At 43.9% G+C, this 19,200-nt stretch overlaps 1 protein-coding gene across 3 annotated transcripts in view; it reads left to right on the top strand.

The window, feature by feature from the left end:
• The window catches only part of LOC134540886 (glycerol-3-phosphate acyltransferase 1, mitochondrial), a 134,967-nt gene that overhangs the window by 106,155 nt on the left and 9,612 nt on the right, over positions 1-19,200 (top strand). For all 3 annotated transcript variants that reach the window (XM_063383914.1, XM_063383915.1, XM_063383916.1), the window contains 4 exons: positions 1,105-1,309; positions 5,573-5,757; positions 7,719-7,878; positions 9,309-9,535. In XM_063383914.1, coding sequence (XP_063239984.1) covers positions 1,105-1,309; positions 5,573-5,757; positions 7,719-7,878; positions 9,309-9,535 — 777 coding nt within the window. The remainder of the gene's footprint in view (positions 1-1,104; positions 1,310-5,572; positions 5,758-7,718; positions 7,879-9,308; positions 9,536-19,200) is intronic.

Raw genomic sequence — 19,200 nt, 5'->3', positions numbered from 1 at the left:
AACCGAACCGAAAATTCGGTCAACCGATCAGCCCTACTAATACTATATATTACTCATACTACTACTACATACTTATATTGAACAAAATACCAGGAAATATTAATAGGACTTGAGTGTCGTCAATGTTGAATTTTCGAATTTACTACTTTACTCCAATATTTTTTCTTTAAATATTTTTTTTCATACATCTTGTTGATTGCTTTCTAAAGATGTTGGGGTATGTTTGAGGATTTTATTGGTCCATCCCAATGAATATCATATCAGTAACAGTAAAACCTAGTTAAATTTATCAAAGTGCTTAAAAGTTAAGATTGATTTAAAAAAAAAAAAAAACTATTAAAAGTTTATAATTGTGTGTATTTAGAGGTTACAGTGCTAAATTTTTTCAGTTTACTATGCAGGAAGTTTTCTTAACTACGTCTCTCTTAGGAGACCTGCCTAGTCGTCAGGGATGTATGTATCTGTGTTAGTGAGGCGGGATGATAAGTGTGATGCTCGCTGGTGCTTCTAGTGTGGTATTGCCTCCAAGCGCAAGGCCTTGAGCTAGCATGCAGTCTTCATCATCACAGGATAGCTGTGAAGTGAAATTGGAGAGGTGACCTTAACATTATATTGCGGAGAAATGAAGATAATGGCATGATGCAAGACCCTTGCATGCTTTAAATCCGTTATCGAATATCGTAGAATTGATAGACGATTGGGTCATTTGTTGATATGAATTGTGTACATCATGCTGACGTCTTTCATTTCCATCACTGGAGTGCATAAAACATGTACGCTTGCCATATGGTCTTATCAAAAGATTATCCTAGTTTGTGTTAAAATCGGTTTCATTCTTAAATGAGATTGACGCACAAGAACAAATTGCATGGTGTGTGTAACAGTTGTTTTGTGCCTAAAATTTACCCTGAAAACACGTATTTCAGCCATTTTTAAAATACAGTTCAAAAAACTTAATCCGGAAACAAAAACCACTTTTCGGCCCTCGGTGAATCTTTAAATGCCTTTCGTGAGTGGACCACACTCTTGACGTCTCGAGCAGTGGTGTCTGGCGGAAGCGAGCGGCGTGAAACGAGGGAACGTCGGCCGGTCGTGTGTCTGCAGGAGCTGGTGCGGTCGGCGGGCGTGGCCCGGCCCCAGCCCTCGGCGGGGCTGCCCCCCCCGCCCCCACTCCCGGGGGGCCAGCAGGCGCTCGTCTCCCGCAGGAACCTGCACTCTGCGCCGTCCAGCGCGTCGCTGTACGGCACGGACGTGGTGGCGGAGGACCAGCGCCAGCTTGTGGATGGGATCGCGCGCCACATCGTCTACGGTCAGTGCGTGTGTGCGTGCGCGCGCGTGGGCATCGTCGAAGTGGAACCTCTTTGGGAGCGCGCGACGGGGGAGCGAAATTTTCATTCACTGCAACGTTTTCGTGAACGCCAGTAGGTTGCAGACGGTGCAGAGAACTCGTTCCCTTGGGCGGGCTCCACGTGGCCTCTGAAAAAAAAATATATATATATATATATATACACACACACGCACACACATACTGTATAGAAGTCGCGAGCGGATAGGATTTACTCTACTGTTTTAAAGCGTATGATGAGCAGCTTGGGAACTTCACCGCTGCGGTGTGCTGCCGTAACACCCTGTATCGTCTTAGTTGTTATTTACACGTTAGAGCGCAGCACCTGTCGCCTGCTGAAATTCCCCCGCACCCCCCCCCCCCCCACCACCCAACATTCACTGCAGCTCAAGGTCGTTCAACGGGAGGGGGAAAAAAGGGGTGTTTGAAGAGTTCGACACTTGTCCGCTAGGGACCGCCACAAGTCGATGCCCTAGAGATGGTGGCGATTGCGGCGGTGAATTAACCAACTACCTCAAACCGTATTACAAATTTTAACCTGGGCTGGCGACTTCTATACAGTACGTATATATATATTCAAAGACGTGGCGGCTTGCGGCTCAGGTTTAACCCCGCCGTGCTGCAGGGATAGGCGGGTCGCGGCGGTAGGGAGGGAGCCGCCTGCTCCTGACGCCGCACCGACTTGCTGGCGTCTAGTAAGGGAGTGTTTGGACAGAGGGCAACACAATAGGGGTTTGAGCTAATGTGTTGAAGTGAGTAATACATTTTGTTAATTCATGTTTATTTAGAAAACTTTCTTATGTATTTCTCTCTTTCTCTTTCTCTGCTGTTTGACCCCTTGCGATATACTGACGAGTCGAGGTTTGAATTGCCAAAGAAGTTTCACTTCTATCACGTGTGCTGAGTTACATGCGCTCTTTTTTTTTCTTTTTTCTTTTTTTTTGTATGTGTATCAAGTAGTAAATTCCTTGGTAAAGATGGGGTTAGTGTTGCAGAATGGAAAGGTGAATAGTTAGGAACGTGTACATTCGAGATAAAAAGAAAGTGCTGTCTATCAACCTGACATCCACTAAAATATTTTATTTCCTCAAGTTTTCAAACTTTGCTCGGAACAAGGGCGTACCCAGCTTATTACGGAATTAGTCCTCTTTTATGAGGGGAGGATAGTCCATGGTGTCATACAAAAACAGATTAAAACAAAAGGAAGAACATCATTTACTGATTTTTTTTTTTCAACTCAATTGTTTGTAAGAATAAGTCACATATTTTCTATGACAGCTATTTTAATTTTATTTTTTTTAAATGTAGGAGCCTGGATACACCCTTGGCTCTGGAAGTTTTGTACAGATCACTAGGCCCCCGGCACGGCTGCGCAGTTGCATGGTGGATGGATAGTGAAAGTAAATCCTACGGTCAGTGTGCGTGCATGTGCATTGGTGCCTGTGTGCACACACACGGGCGTGCGCATGGCGAAGTGTATGTGTGCAGGTACACACAGTCAAACCTCAATAATACAACCTGAAGGGACCATTTTTTTGTCAATTTGTAATAACGAAAATTTAATATTACAAAATTTAATCACCCAATATACTTTTATTTTGGGATTGTAGAATACAATTTAAGGTTGGCTACACCCGTGGCTCCAAAAAATATATATATTTTCTCCAGTATCACACTTAAAAGGATTTAAGACAGAAGCATAAAGCAAAGGTATAGATTATTACCTACAAAAAGACATACTAACTACCATCAGATTTGGAAGAGTAAAATTTCCAAGCTTTTTTCCCCAACGTAAAATGAACCAAAGTAATGAATGGCATTGGTACCCATTATTTTAGTTGTATATTTGTCTGGAATATTTGTATTAACCATCCTTTACTAGATGTAATTGTCTACCCTTGGAGCAAAAACAACTTTGTACATCATTACATAATGACCGTACTTTTGTATTTAACAAATTACTTAGCACTTTCAACTCCTGTGTGATTTCTAAAGACTGTGAAGACACTTTGTATTAATGAGAGTTTTGTATTAACATGATTTCTGTTAATGAGGATTCACTGTATATATAAATTACTGCATTTTGCATTATATTTAATTTTTTTTGGGCTGCATCGAGTGTGGAAAACATGGGTTCATTGTACGTTAAAACTTGATTTGATAAATATTTGATGTACGTAAATAATTTGATATTTTTTTTTTTAATTTGTTTTAAATAGGGATGGGGCGAATCCTGATTTCCTCGAATCCGAATCCTAACTCGAATCCTCGACTGGAATTGCCGAATCTCGAACCCAAACCCGAATCTTTTAATAGATGATGTCCACATATCTAATGTGAGATGTATTCTGCTTGCACTAAAAGTCTCTTGACTTTATCACATGTAGTTTGGTACATTTCTGGTATAAGTGTATATAAAGACAACAATTTTTTCTTGAGAAATTTCAGTTTTAGTACAGATTAGCGGTTAGGATTTTTTCTATAAGCTAGAGGTCTGCGAGCCTAAGAATTTTACTTCGAGCCGAGCTCGAGCTTTTGTGGTACAGTTACACTTTTGGGAAATTATTTTTATCTTAAACTTAGTATCATGTTTGAATAAAGTATTAAAATGAAGTGGGCTTATTAATTTTGGGTAACTATTTACAGAGTGTGTTTACATTTTGCACTGCTAGAAAAAAAATAACATTTTTTTTCATTGAATCTTACCTGTTTCCATTGGTTCATTAGTAACTGATATCATCCAACTAACATAACCAAGTATATGTTTGTGTAAATGTAACATATCTTTGGAAAAATTTCACCCTTGTCAATTTTTCTGGAGACCTTACTGAGCTTCAACAAACTTAACACCAAAAATCATGTTGTTTGAAAAGTACATTCACATTGTTTCAACATTTCCACTTTTCAGCACAATAATTCTGAGATTGTCACAAAGTATTAAATTCTGTTCTTTAATCTATCATTCAGAACAATAATTTGTTCTTCACGTTCAGGAGTTAAATTAGCTCTACGATTGGAGATAGTGTTTCCAGCAGAAGAGAAGCGTCTCTCGCTGGCAACCTGCTTGGCTGGAATGCTTTAGTAAAATTGCTTAACCTCAAAATTAGTGTCATAAATATCTGTAACTGGTCATTAAAGTTTAATCAATTGAAAGTAATAAAAATAAAAACATTTTACTTCATTCAATTTACACTTGCAAAAAAAACATACACACAATAAACCTACATGGAAATTAAAGTCTTTTTCAATATCCTGAAGTCTGAAATATGTTTACTCATGTCATTAAATGTAGAGCTGTGCTGTATTGAAGAAGCCGATTTTGCCAATATTTAGTTGAATCGGCATTTCTGCCGACTTCCGATACAGTACGCTCGTTAATTTTCGGCCGATATTACTGAAAAACGAAAGATACTGCCATAACCTAAAAATCCACGAGAACCATTTTCACTTTTCGTAGTAGTACTGCATTCTTTCAGATCGCATTATTTCTTAGCAACATGTGCCAACCATACATATCAAAGTTTAACATCCTTTTTTTTTTTAACAATGTTTTTTAATTTAATATGTCATAAATAAATAATACATTACTATCACGGTAAATATACATCTCAGTTGTTACGGTAACTATAGTGCAAATATGGTAGCTATAATGCTTCTGTAGTAATTATGGTACTCTACAAAGAATCTTTAGTTCTTTTTATGGTAATTATCTTAAAATAACTATTGGGTTTGTACTGTAGTTATGGTACATCATCCATATTTCTTCGTAGTTGTTGTTCATTTGTCTTTTCTTCATATTTACGTGTGCCATTAATCATTAATTGAGACAAGAAGTTTCAGAAAAAATTTTAACGGACATTATATCACACATTTAATGGCGTAAATGACGAGACCTCGGGCAATTAAACGCTTTATACGGAAAAACCTACCATGCGGGACCTCGTAAGCGAGTTTTACTGTATTTTTTCCCCGTAATTAGTAAAAACCGAATCCTTTGACGAATCCTATATCAGACCCGCCGAACCTTCGAATCCCTAGGATTCGGCGGATTCGGCGGATATTGGATTCGGTCGCCCCATCCCTAGTTTAAAATGAAAAAATAAAATGAGGAAGACGGTGTTCATAGAAGTGTGGAATTTTATGGTTCATGATCTTTAGTGACTGTGTCTTTGTGTGATGCTATGGCGTGAAAAAACCTCACCTCTCGCTTCTCCCGCGGTTGGCCAGACTGCACGCGGGCGCAGGCGGTGATGTCGACCAACGCGGTGGCCTTCCTGCTGCTGAGCAGGTTCCGGGGCGGGGCTACCCTGGGGCGGCTCGCGGCGGCCCTGGACGAGCTACGCAAGGAGCTGGACTGGGGCGGGCGCGACACCGGCTTCACCGGGGAGTCCCTGGACGTCGTCAACCACGCCGTGAGTGCCCCCTTCCCCGTCCGGGTCGAGTTCCCGAATTGTCTCGAATCGAAAAGAGCACCTTGAATATACCCCTCGAATCTTAATCTTAGGTCTGCCTGGGTCAAAAATGAAATAATATTCAAGAAATTAAATATATTAACTACGATGTTGAATCATTCAACCCTGTAAATGTTGGGTCGTCACCTCGGGGAATGGCCTTCGGGTAATAGTGATGACAAATGCAGGGTCTGGGTGTCTCCACGCCTGACCAGGGACGCTTACACTCGGCTTCTGCGTGCTTCCACGCCTGTCCTCCGCGGGTATAAGAGGGCCCCGCCTCCAGGAGTAGATTGTAGTGGAGCGGAGAGAGAGTCTGTATCTTCCGGCGAGTGACACCGGCGACATCGGATAGACTGTTCGGCGGCTGAAAGGCCTGGCTACCGTGGAAGAGTCTCTCTGGTAGCGATACCAGTAGAGGGTGACCCGAGAGAGAGAGAGAGAGAGAGAGAGTCTCAAGAGCCTCTTCGGTAGCGAGTCGGGGAGACAGTAGCGACAGTAGCGACAGTCCGGGACGGTGTTGCGGCACGGCGTGGGTGAGCGGTGAGGCAGTCGTCGAGGACTGCGGTGAGCTGACGGAGACCGGCAGGGGAGGGAGCCACTGTCGAGCCCGGCTCCAGCTTGCAGGCTGATGTGTGATCGATCGGCGTGAGACCGATTTTACGGACAGATCGGACTGAGAGAGTTCTTGATTGAATTTAAGACGTAGTTATTAGTAATTAATAAAACCTTATAAAAAATTAATTGGGTTATCTTAGGAACACGCTTTCCCCACTCTTAAAAGTATTAAAAGAAAAATGTTTATGTTTAAGAGCAAAATTTTGAATGAGATTTTTTATAAATACAGTTTCTTGTTGTATTTCATCAAGAGCATCATCTGATAATGTTCAATTCTCTCTTTTAAGAAAATTTATCTGAAAGACATCTTGGTTTCAAAAATTGTTGTTATCAATTTTTTAAATATATTAATATTAAAAATTTAAGCAAATAAATGGAATGCCTTGTTTTTAATACTTACATACTGCTACAAATGTTTTCTCCTTTAAAATAAAACATAATGGATGTTTAGACTTGATATTTTTTTCATTGATAATGTATTAATGACTAACTGGAGGAATGGGGGGAAAGGTCAGCACGGATAAGTGAAAATCACAGATAATCGAATTCAAATATGTATATAGGTTATATAATACAGGTAAATTTCTTAAGTAAGTAAGACAGTTTCTTTGTCTGTTTATTACTTCTTTTAATGCTTAGTTGTTAGTTTACTCCTTTCTTGTCCCTTCCCTAATGAATTACACTTTGCAAGCTTAATCCCACCCCCCCCCCCCCCCCACCCCAAAAAAAAGTTTAATTTTTAATTGAGAACCCAGTTAATCGAATGCCTGGTTAATCGGTTCACAGATAATCGAGGTAGTACTGTACGTATGCAACTGTGATAACTATCATAAGGCAGTATTTTATGGTCATAAAAAAATCAACCAGGTAAACTTTAAAATATACCAAAACTTGTGATCATATATAGCATTCAAAATAATAATGTTGATGTGAACAAGCCTAGTAGTATCAGTAAAATTTAAAATATACCAAAACTTGTAATTATCGATAGCATACAAAATAATTATGCTGATGTTAACAAGCCGAGTAGTATCAGTAAAATTTAAAATATACAAAAACTTGTAATTATCGATAGCATACAAAATAATTATGCTGATGTTAACAAGCCGAGTAGTATCAGTAAAATTAAAAATATACCAAAACTTGTAATTATCGATAGCATACAAAATAATAATGTTGATGTTAACAAGCCGGGTGGCAACAGTGTCTGACACTTGCTCTGGTGAATGACGAGCGAGGCTCGTGGCGACGGTGTGGAGAGGGCAGAGAGCGGGAGCGGGAGCGGCCGTGATTGGTGCGTCCAGGTCGAGCTGCTGGGCCCCGGGCTGGTGCGTCGCGAGCGGCCGGTCGACGGCGCGACGGCGACCGTCACAATCACGCCCGTCACCATGCTGCCCAACGTCATAGAGCTGTCCTACTACAGCAACGCCGTCACGTCACACTACGTCATCGACTCCGTCCTGGGTGAGTGTGGCCTTCGTGCACCTTCTTGAACTGCAGGTGCATGTGCGACGGGTCCAGGGTTTCTGCGAATAATGGTTTTTAAATTTGAAATTCATGAAAATCTATTATTATTCAAATTATTGTTGGGTGTGCCTGGAAGTTGTCAGTACTGGATTTTAGATAGAGTCATTTGTGTCTGATAGTCGAGTTAGTACCGTTAAATGGAGTCGATAGAATCAGTCTTCTTAAGTAATCCTAATTTTAAAAAAAAATTGGTTGTCTGTAAAGTCGGTTTACGGACGATAGCTTAACGTGACGTCATAACAAAACATTGATGAAATGATTGCATACTTATATGAATAAAATTGAATCATTTTTATTGAATTATCACTATTTTGTATGGATACAAAGAAGGAGTGAAATGAAATCTACAATTTAATTGATAACTTTACTTTTATTTGCACTCATTAATTCAAATATGTTTATTACTTTAACGAAGATATTATTTTATTATTTTAACTATAACATTTATACATGTTTGCTATTTAACTTCTTCCAATCAGTGTCATTCTGTTAAGAATAGGACGATGATAGGAAAAGTAGGAAACGAATGGGAGTGTTTCAAGTTTAATGTGCCTCGAAAAAGTCAAATCGATGGTTGTTCCAATAGAGTGTAAGACAGATAGATGTGGCGCAAACGTACAATGAGCGAAACGGGACACAGCGTAACGGGACAATGTGTTCAACGGGACACTTTCGTGCGTGCAGCCGGCGTTCATCGATTTATTAGACGTCACGTCAAAAATTCTTCAAAGAAAAGCATTTGTAATGATATGGGTAAATAATTTACGAAAGATAAAAAATCTAACAAAATAAATTAATATGAAAAAATTTTTTCTAAGAGACTGTTTCTATTCACCCTGGTTTACATTACTATTCAGAATGTCCGTAAAGTCATGGCGCACTTTCGACCGGCCGCAGGAAAGCGACGAAACCAGATACTAGTTAGAAATGTGAAATCTTCGCCAAATAAAAGGTATTGTCTTCAAGTTTGCATACGTGTTGAGTGCAGATGTTATACTGTCCAATGTAGCGCAGGCTTCGAACTTTTGTTTAGTTCCTGTTCGCCACAAGAAGCGTTCACAACTGCACCTTGACTTTGCGGACGTACTGCATCAACAGAACGTCATTGAACCCGGTGCTTCGCCGGGGGACCTTGTCGAAAGGGGTGTGCAGTGCACGGTGTCTTGAGCGCGGGCTGTTATACTGTCCAATGTAGCGCGAGTTTCAAACTTTTGTTTAGTTTTTGTTCGCCACAAGCGTTCACAACTGCACCTTGACTTTGCGGACGTACTGCATCAACAGAACGTTATTGAACCCGGTGCTTCTTCGCCGGGGGGACCTTGTCGGAACGGGTTCGCAGTGCACACGTTGTTGTGTGTCTCACGCAGCGACGGCGCTGTACCCCACGCTGCGGGACGCGCTGGGCGGCATCGCGGAGACGGGCGGGCGGCGCGTGGCGGTCTCCCACGACTCCCTCCTCGCGCTCTGCCACGAGCTGTTCGACGTGCTGCAGTTCGAGTTCGTGTTCTGCAAGCCGTGCCAAGAGCTGGGATCCCTCGTGGCGGAGGCCATCGACGGCCTGCGCGCCAAGGAGATCCTCTGCCTCCCGGAGCAGGTGAGCAGCAAGGCGCGTCTTTGGCCCAAGCGGCCCGGACTCCCGAGTGAATCAGACGGGAACTTGAAAACAAAGTGTTCCAAAATTAAAGTACAGGAGAATCCCGTTACAGCGAGCACGGTAATAAAGGGAACACGGCTATGACGAGGTATTTTTGAGGAATTTAAGGCGTGATCGCGTGAAGCGCGCTCTGGTTATTTGTCTGCTTTATCTCCACCCCTCTCGCTCGCCACTAGACATCTTGCCGTTGACACCTGTCACATTCTTCAGCTGTGCAGTCGCCACCTAAGTGCGTGGCTTTAAAAATAGAATCCCGTCCTTTCTTTCTTTTATCAAACTTCCGTTAGTTATCTGTGCCTGTGACTCACAGTCACAGCATCATTGGCTGGCTTCAAGGCCAAGGTATGCTCGAGTCGAATAAACCAAGCCTTTGAATATACTGTTACGATTTCCCTGCGGGTTCGTAAGGATAGCCCAATTAATAGATTTTATTCCACACACACAGTTTTATTTATTACTACTACTTGCCACTTACAAATAATCTTCTAAATTGGCAGATAATTAATTACACGTAAAGAAATGTCAATTCCCCAGTCACTCGTTTCACACACCTCGCTGGGCCGCACTTCCGGCGCAACTCTCGCCGCAGCACCCCTCGTGGGTCTCCGCCGCGGGACTCCGTCGCCGCACTCCGCCGCCGCCGTCACACCCTTCGCCGAGATCCCACTCGACGACTCGCTCGCCACTTCACTCGGGACTCCGCCGCGCCCGCGACTCTATCGCCCGGAAACTCCCGACTCCACTGAACTCACTCACTCCCTGCCCTGGAACCTTCGTCCAAGGACTTCGCCACTCTGCCGCACCTGCGGCACTATCGCCCGGAAACTCCGCCGCGGGAGAACTCCCCACTCAGACTCTCTCTCTGACTGACTCGAAGGTCGGCCCAACCTCCTTAAATAGCCCTTGGGTTCCCATCCAGAACAATCGGGCATGTCTCCGAGATATCGCGCGACCTTCGCCGTCGAAATGCCCAGAAACGCATCGTGAGTCCTCGAAGGACGCGGTGGCTGCTCTAAGAACGCCGATAAAGGCGTCTGAGTCATTTTATTCCGCAGTGCGGCCTCTTTTAAGTAACCCGATCTGAGGCGACGGTCAGGATGTAGCGAGATAGTATGACACGAGATACCAGGGAGAGGATGCGGGTGGAAGGGGGCGCAGACAGGCCGAACGAGTGCGGCGATGCCATGCACTGCAGCCAAGCGCGATCGTAACAATACATATACTTGTATGCATTTCTTATTATTTAGAAAATAGACAAAATCTATTTTTTCCCGCCATTAAACATAACAATGTGCACTTTTTTTTAAATATAAAAAAGCTCTTAATTAATTTGTTGGTACATTTTCATTAACGAATAATAACATTGTTTATAACTATGTTAGGCCAAAAAAGTCAGAGCCGTCTTTATACTTGTTGCTAATTTTTGCTAATTGATCGCGTTAATAATACACAAATATTTATAAACTTGTTTGGAATTATTTCAGTCGTGACACGTTTACAAACACGTCACGTTATTTATTTTACTATCTGACAAATAGTAGGCACTTCCATATTTATTTCCGATTCGCTGGGCAGTTTTCTTGTAACTTTTTTTTCAGTCAGTTGTTGGGGTATCTGTCCGGGAAGGGGGTGGTGATTGTTTGAGTTCAATCCCAAATTTATTTTCTAAAGAAGTTTACTTTAAATGAAAAAAGTATAGTTTTCCAGCGACTATTTCGTTTGTGGCGTACCTGCGTTGCCGCACTCCTGCTTTTTTGTAAGGAATTAAATCGTCGCACTACACTAGCGCCGCCTGTTTGCTACATCCCGAACCAACATGGCCGACAGCAGACAGCCCGCGTCGACAATAGATAGCAGGACAATGCTGCGTCGGCCGCGGGCCAAGCCGAGTAATCGATTGCGGGATGAGATGCTATACTTACGTGGCGTGGTAGGGTATTCTGGTTATTTTGACGTAATCGGTGATCACATCCGTACCTGTGGGGTATCGTTTTAAAGAGAATTCACACATCTGCTCACAGAAATTAAGATTTCATTAATATAACCTGTTATTTTCCAATTATACAGGTTTAAACACAATTTTTATGCTATTTTCGGTAAATTTTTATTTTTTGGGGGTGTTTGGAGTGTGTATAGTGTACATAGGTATTTAAGTATTTTTGCTGACGTTACGTGTGCAACAAATTTGAGACTGAACATTCGAACATTTGAATTCCCGCGCTGCACAAGTAGCAGCGCCACCCCTTCACAGTTGGCCACCATGGTTCCAGATTTGGCAACGCTGCCAAGGTTGGCAGCGCGTCGGACTTCCGTCAGGAAGTCAGTTAATCGTGTGTTTTCGTGATGGTAAGTGTGGCTATCGGGCCCGCTCACCATTGTTTTTCGTCTCGTAACGCAATCCGTTGCAATCGTTGTTTGTACAGTCAATTATTTCGCGTGATGCGAACATTTGGTCCTCCGGGCCGGATCTATTTGTGCCGGCGTCGCTTTCGTTGTTTCGGCGTGTCGTGTGCCGCGTGGTGAACGTTTTTGTGTGTAGGGCAAATTTCTTGGGTATGTAATTTTCTCTAACCTTTTGTGCTTCGTTGAACGTTGAGTTTGTCTCCGCTGTAGTTACTCGTGCGTCACCGAGGTAACATTTACCGGCATACTTCTCACGTGGTGGTGTTTTAGGTTATGTGTTGAGTCATTGTACTACGTGACTATTTACTATGGCGGATAAACGGTCAGCGCTGATACGCGTGCGCATCGCAGAGAGTCGCCTGAAGCGGGCATTTGACCTTTCTCAAAGCGCGCGTGAGGACCCCTCGCAAAGAAACTTATTTCTTGCAACAGTGCGCGACTTGGAAAACATAAAGGAGCAGTTCGAAGTTGACTGCGTCGCGGTGGAAGCAGCCATCGGCGAAACAGATGTGGACGTAGCTGAGCACGCTTCTTGCATGGAAGCTTTCGATGATAAATACTTCCAAATCAGGGCCGTTGTAGCCGGCATAGAGGACTCAAAGGTACAGCCCTCCAGCCAACCACAGTCTCAGGTGAGCAAACCACGGGTGGCCCTGCCGAAGATATCACTTCCAAGTTTTGATGGTAGTCCACAGCAATGGCCCAACTTTTCGAACTTGTTCAGTACACTTATCACCAATAATAGTGAGCTTTCCCCTGTAGAAAAGTTAGCCTATCTGAGATCTGCCCTCAGTGGAGAGCCTTTAGGGATGATCAGTTCCTTGACTATGTCCAATGCCAACTTTGATGTGGCCTGGAAGCTACTCGCAGGGCGGTATGAAAATAAGCGACTTGTCGTGGCAATACACGTAGATGCACTCTTGCACGCACCAGCTGTTACCTCTGACTCACCTAAAGCACTACGCCAATTGTTGACAAACATCACTGAGAGCATTTCTGCCCTGACGGCACTGGATGTGCCAGTGACTCAGTGGGACTTGATCCTGCTTCCTATCCTATGCAAGCGCTTAGATTCTTGTCTTCAGACACAGTGGGAAATGTCGCTTACTAATGAGTTCCCTACAGTGAGTGATTTCGTAAAGTTTTTGGAAAAGCACTGTCGCGCTCAGGAGGCTGTTGCTCAGTCACGTGGCAAGTCGTCAGGACTGCAGCCGCCCATGAGAAAATCTTCTCCACCATTCGCTGGCTGGAAGCAATCTCGTGGTCAAGCGCTGAATAGTTTAGTCAGCTCCTCACAGACCTGCGGTCTGTGTGGTGGCCCACATGCTCTTGTAAAATGCAGTAAGTTTAATCAAAGTGACCCTAAAGATAGGTATACCATTGTGAAAAGACAGGATCTGTGCTTGAATTGTCTTTCGCCTGCACATCGAGCCAAAGGTTGTCCATCGTCAGCATGTCGTCATTGTGGAGCTCGCCACCATACTTTGTTACATTTTAAGCAGCAACCACCCGAAGGCAGCTGTGCATCTCCAGAAGGCTTCAATGCTTTGTCAACAGAAGCTAATTCTGCGACAGTTGCCGTTACCGCCGCAGCCCCGAGCTGTTCTAAGACTGTCCTGTTGTCAACTGCTCAGGTAAACATCCTCGACCGCACTGGTACACCATTTGTTGTTCGGGCACTGCTTGACACTGCTAGCCAAGCTAGCTTCATTTCAGAGAAGTGTGTTCAGAACCTGCGGTTAACTAAAAGGGGGACGCATTTGCCCATACAGGGCTTATCCAACACCCCTGTCAATGTGGCCAAATCCTATGTTTCAGTTGTTATCACACCAGTTGGCATCTTAGCGTCTCAGTTTGCGCTGGATGTTTTTGTGCTTCCTCGTATAACCAGTAGCGTGCCAGGTACAAAGTTGTCTGATAGGGTTCGTAAATCTGTGGCACACTTGCACCTTGCTGATCCTGCCTTTGACACTCCTGGTCCAGTCGACCTACTTATTGGTGCTGACCTGGTTCCGTATTTAATGAAAGGTGGAAAGATTGATGGGTCTCCAGTGGCTCTAGACTCTGTACTAGGTTGGATCCTGATGGGGAAGGTGGAAATTGAACAGACTTCAACCAACATGACATCCCTTTGTGTTTCGCTGGTGACCTCTCATCCCCCATTACCTGATGTCATGAGAAGGTTTTGGGAGATTGAAGAATTTCCCCTTGTGAAGCATCAGTCTCCCGAGGATGTACACTGTGAAGAGCTGTTTGTGAAGTCTTACACAAGGCATGAGACCGGCCGGTACAGCGTTGCGTTACCGTTTTGTCAACCTGAGCCAGAGTTAGGGTCCTCTAGACCTCAAGCCATTAATCGTTTGCTTCGCCTGGAAAGACGTCTCAAAGGGGACCCTGCCCTCAAGCAGAAGTATTCCGAGTTTATGGAGGATTATCTCGCGATGGGCCACATGGAAAGAGTCGCTGAGACAGAAATGGACTGTGCCCATGCCTTCTATATACCTCACCACGCTGTCGTGAAACCAGACAGCTCCACTACAAAGGTGCGCGTTGTTTTTGATGCATCAGCCAAGAGTTCCACAGGTGTGTCGCTTAATGATACTTTGTTAACAGGGCCAAAATTGCAGCAAGATATTTTTAATCTACTATTGAGCTTTCGTTTACATGTTGTAGTTTTCACGGCAGACGTAAAACAAATGTATCGCCAGATCCATGTCCATCGTCATCATCAGGATTATCAACGTATTGTGTGGCGCTCTAGTGACGCAGCTCCAGTCCAGGACTACAGGCTGAAAACTGTGACCTATGGAGTGTCTTCAGCCCCATTCTTGGCACTCCGCACTCTTAAGCAGCTGGCTGAAGATGAGAGAGAACAATTTCCCACTGCCTCTCGAGTGTTGTTGTCGGATGTTTATGTGGACGATGTTGTTACGGGTGCGCCGTCTGTGGACTCTGCAGTGGCCATGCAGCAAGAGCTCATCAAGCTTTTAGCGAAAGGGGGATTTCAACTCCGAAAATTCATGAGCAACCATCCGACACTCCTGAATTGGCTTCCTGCTGAGGATATTGAAACCCTCCAACCGTTAGCCTTGGATCAGGACAGCTGCACTGTAATCAAGGTACTGGGACTACAGTGGAACCCCACCTCCGACACATATTCATACAAGGTCCGAGCCAGCGCCTGCCCTGCGACAAAAAGGACAATTTTATCGAACGTGGCAAGGATTTTCGATCCTCTCGGTTGGTTGACACCTATCAGCATGTTTGCAAAATGTCTCATTCAAGTCCTTTGGGTTCAAAATCTCGACTGGGATGCAAAACCACCACCAAACATATTAGACAGCTGGAACAAGTTCAACAGCCAGCTCCCTCTTCTGTCTGCACTCAACATCTCTCGCCTTGTCAGGGGAAAACAGGGCTGTTCCTATCAACTTCATGGATTTTCAGACAGTTCAGAATTGGGTTATGCAGCAAGTGTCTACCTTCGTGTGGTTGATGTTGATGGGACAATCACGGTACACCTGCTCGCTGGCAAATCTAAAGTAGCCCCTGTCAAGGCCCAGTCTCTACCTCGGTTGGAGTTGTGTGGAGCTCTTCTCTTGTCTCGGTTGCTTCGTCACATGATAAATGTGCATGGAATGGAACTTGAATTCACCTCCATTGTTGCCTGGACTGATTCACAAGTAGCCCTAGCGTGGATCCACTCTTCATCTCATGAGTTAAAAACATTTGTGGCAAATAGGGTTAGTGAGATTCAGGACCTGACCCCTTCAAGTTGGTGGAGGCACGTGCGTTCAGAACACAACCCTGCTGACTGTGGCTCACGTGGATTGTTACCTGCCCAGATACTTGACCACCACCTTTGGTGGACAGGCCCTGCATGGTTGACGTTACCTGCAGATGAATGGCCTGCAAGTGCTTCGTGTAGTGACATTTCCGATTTGGTCCAACAGGAGAAGAAGTCGTTGGCATTGGCAACTATTCTGTATACTGAAGACATTGATTCACTGGTCGAACGTTTCAGCAGTCTAATGAAGTTACTGAGAGTGACTGCCTATATTCTGCGTTTTGTTGCTAATTGTCGTCACTCACAAAGTGCTCGTGAATCAGGAACCCCGTGTCCTCGTGAGTTGGAGACTGCCTTAAATTTCTGGATACTTCGAGTTCAGTCGATGGTGTTCAAAGATGACCTGGCCTCTTTGAGAAAGAATAAGCGAACCTCACCACAGATACGGAAGCTTCATCCTTTCCTCGACTCTGATGGGTTTCTTAGGGTGGGTGGCAGGCTTGACCAGTCGAAGCTCCCGTTTCAACACAAACACCCGGCCTTGCTTCCTAAATCAAACCCCTTGACGAGCAGGATTATACAACACTATCACAACGTCAATCAACATCCCGGGATACAAGCACTTCAAAGTATTCTTAGAGAGAAATTTTGGATTCTCTCAGATAAGCAGGCAATCACCAGCTGTGTTCACCGCTGCTTGAAGTGTTTCAAGGCACAGCCACCCACTTTTACACCCCTCATGGGAAGTCTCCCGGCCATGAGAGTCCAGCAAGTGAAACCATTTTCGAAGGCCGGCGTGGATTACGCTGGCCCCTTTTTCATAAAACTGGCTCGTGTGCGCAAAGTCACTCTGTTGAAGGCCTATCTGTGTATATTTGTATGTTGTACCACTAAGGCGGTTCATGTGGAGTTGGCGTCTGACCTGTCGACTGAGGTGTTCCTTGCTGCATACAAACGTTTCATCGCCCGTAGAGGGAGATCCTCTGACCTCTATAGCGATTGCGGGACGAACTTTGTTGGAGCCCACAACCAGCTGACAGAACTGCAACGCATGTTGTCATCCTCATCGCATCAGCAGACCATAGTGGATTGTTTAGCTCCTTTTGGAGTGAGGTGGCACTTCAACCCTCCAGCCGCTCCTCATTTCGGAGGCTTGTGGGAGGCTGCAGTTAAGGCGTTCAAGTCACATTTAAATCGGGTCATTGGTGAACAGATTCTCAGCTTTGAGGAGCTCTACACGGTCGTGGTCCAAGTGGAGGCCATACTGAATTCTAGGCCACTCTGTCCATTAAGTTCCGATCCCAATGATCTGCGTGCTCTCACCCCAGGACACTTCTTGACCATGGAGCCGCTGGTGTCGCATCCTGAACCCGAATTGGAACAGGTACAACTTAACAGACTGCATCGTTGGCAACTAGTATCGCGGTTGCATCAAGACTTTTGGCACCGGTGGCACCGCGAATATCTGCACACACTGCAGCAGCGTTCGAAGTGGCAAGATCAAACGATAGCTATCACACCAAACCAATTGGTGTTGATAAAGGAAGATAGAGTACCTCCCCTGCAATGGAAGTTGGGACGCGTCCTGCATCTTCATCCTGGATCTGATGGTGTGCCTAGGGTCGCTACAGTGCGTACCACCTCTGGGAGTCTAAAACGCCCTGTAGTGAAGTTGTGCCCATTGCCTCTTGAGTAGTGTTGAAATGGGTCATTTCAAGGTGGGCGGAATGTTTGGAGTGTGTATAGTGTACATAGGTATTTAAGTATTTTTGCTGACGTTACATGTGCAACAAATTTGAGACTGAACATTCGAACATTTGAATTCCCGCGCTGCACAAGTAGCAGCGCCACCCCTTCACAGTTGGCCACCATGGTTCCAGATTTGGCAACGCTGCCAAGGTTGGCAGCGCGTCGGACTTCCGTCAGGAAGTCAGTTCATCGTGTGTTTTCGTGATGGTAAGTGTGGCTATCGGGCCCGCTCACCATTGTTTTTCGTCTCGTAACGCAATCCGTTGCAATCGTTGTTTGTACAGTCAATTATTTCGCGTGATGCGAACAGGGGGCCAAAATCTGTTCAATTCGGTTATAGCGAGGACACGGTTATAGCGAGGATCAAACCCGGAACCGTGACACCTCGCTATAACGGGACTCTAGTGTACTTAGGCCGGTATTCCCAAGAAGTTTGGGTAAGCTAGCAAATAAGCACTGCCTTTTGGGACACAACAGTAACAAAACTCGTGGGCTGTATTCCAGAATTTGTCCAAACCGAATCTCAGTAAGGGAACAGAAAAGCAACTGTTTTAATAAGCAGTTCCCAACACGAGGCTAGAAACTGGTTCCAACGCATTCTAGCGGACGATGGCAACCATTGATACACTTGTTACGACAAAAATCCTGGCACCGTGCACGAATGAAATGGTGGTGTTACAATATTCTCGAGTACTTGTTTTATGTTGCGATTATTTCTTGTTATGACCATTGAAGTGTACAAAATGTATTTCGGAATAGTTTTGCGACCATGAATTTTCATTTGGCACACCAATATGTTTGGAACATGTCCCGAAATTTACGAAATTGAATATACAGAGTTTTATTGCATAATCATTGCACATTTTTTTTACTAAAATAAAGTTTTAAATGTAGGGGCGTGACGTTTATGTGAAGAAACTTATTTTTTGGGTAAAGTTAAAAACAAAACCTTTTCATGGAAAGTATGTTTATTTAAAAATTAGAGTATATGTAAGAAAGCCAATCAATTTAAATTAATACCGTATTTACTCGCGTAAAGGCCCCGCCCGCGTATAAGCCCCCCTCCTTGTTATGTAAACATTTTTGAGAAAAAATTTAAAAACGTGTTTTTCTGGGTTTATCTGAGGGCAGGGCAGCTTGGCATGCATCAAACAACAAGCCATGTATTGTGAGCGGCGGGAGGTGATTTTGTAAGTGGCAGTGATACAGAGACTGGTATTATAGTTTGTCCGCTCTCAGTAGGACCGTGGTGAGGCATGCCAGACGTAAGCAGTTAGTCCTATCTAGGGATGCAAACGATACATCGATGTTTTCAAAACATTGATGTATCGTTCATGAAACATCGATGTTAGCATCAATGTTTTGAAGAGCGATACATCGCCGATGCATCGATGAAAAAGTCCAAAAACATCGACATCGTTCATCATTAAAATTACCCTAGTTTTTACTAATATTTTGGCTATCATTTCATGAATATTTATTGAATATATAAAAAAAACATTACGATACGATATTTAGTTTTTAAGATACAATTTTTTTAACTGTCTATACTTACTATAAAAACCTACATTTTTAAGTAGGTATCAAAAATGTTGTAAATACTGAACTATTTGGTTGATTTCAGTATCAATTTTTTTTACAGTACTTTAAAATGTGTAAAATCATT

Source organism: Bacillus rossius, chromosome 17 (assembly GCF_032445375.1).
Source record: "Bacillus rossius redtenbacheri isolate Brsri chromosome 17, Brsri_v3, whole genome shotgun sequence".
Classification (NCBI taxonomy): domain Eukaryota; kingdom Metazoa; phylum Arthropoda; class Insecta; order Phasmatodea; family Bacillidae; genus Bacillus; species Bacillus rossius.
The sequence above is the reverse complement of the archived record's forward strand: the minus strand, read 5'-3'. Positions and strand labels throughout refer to the sequence as shown.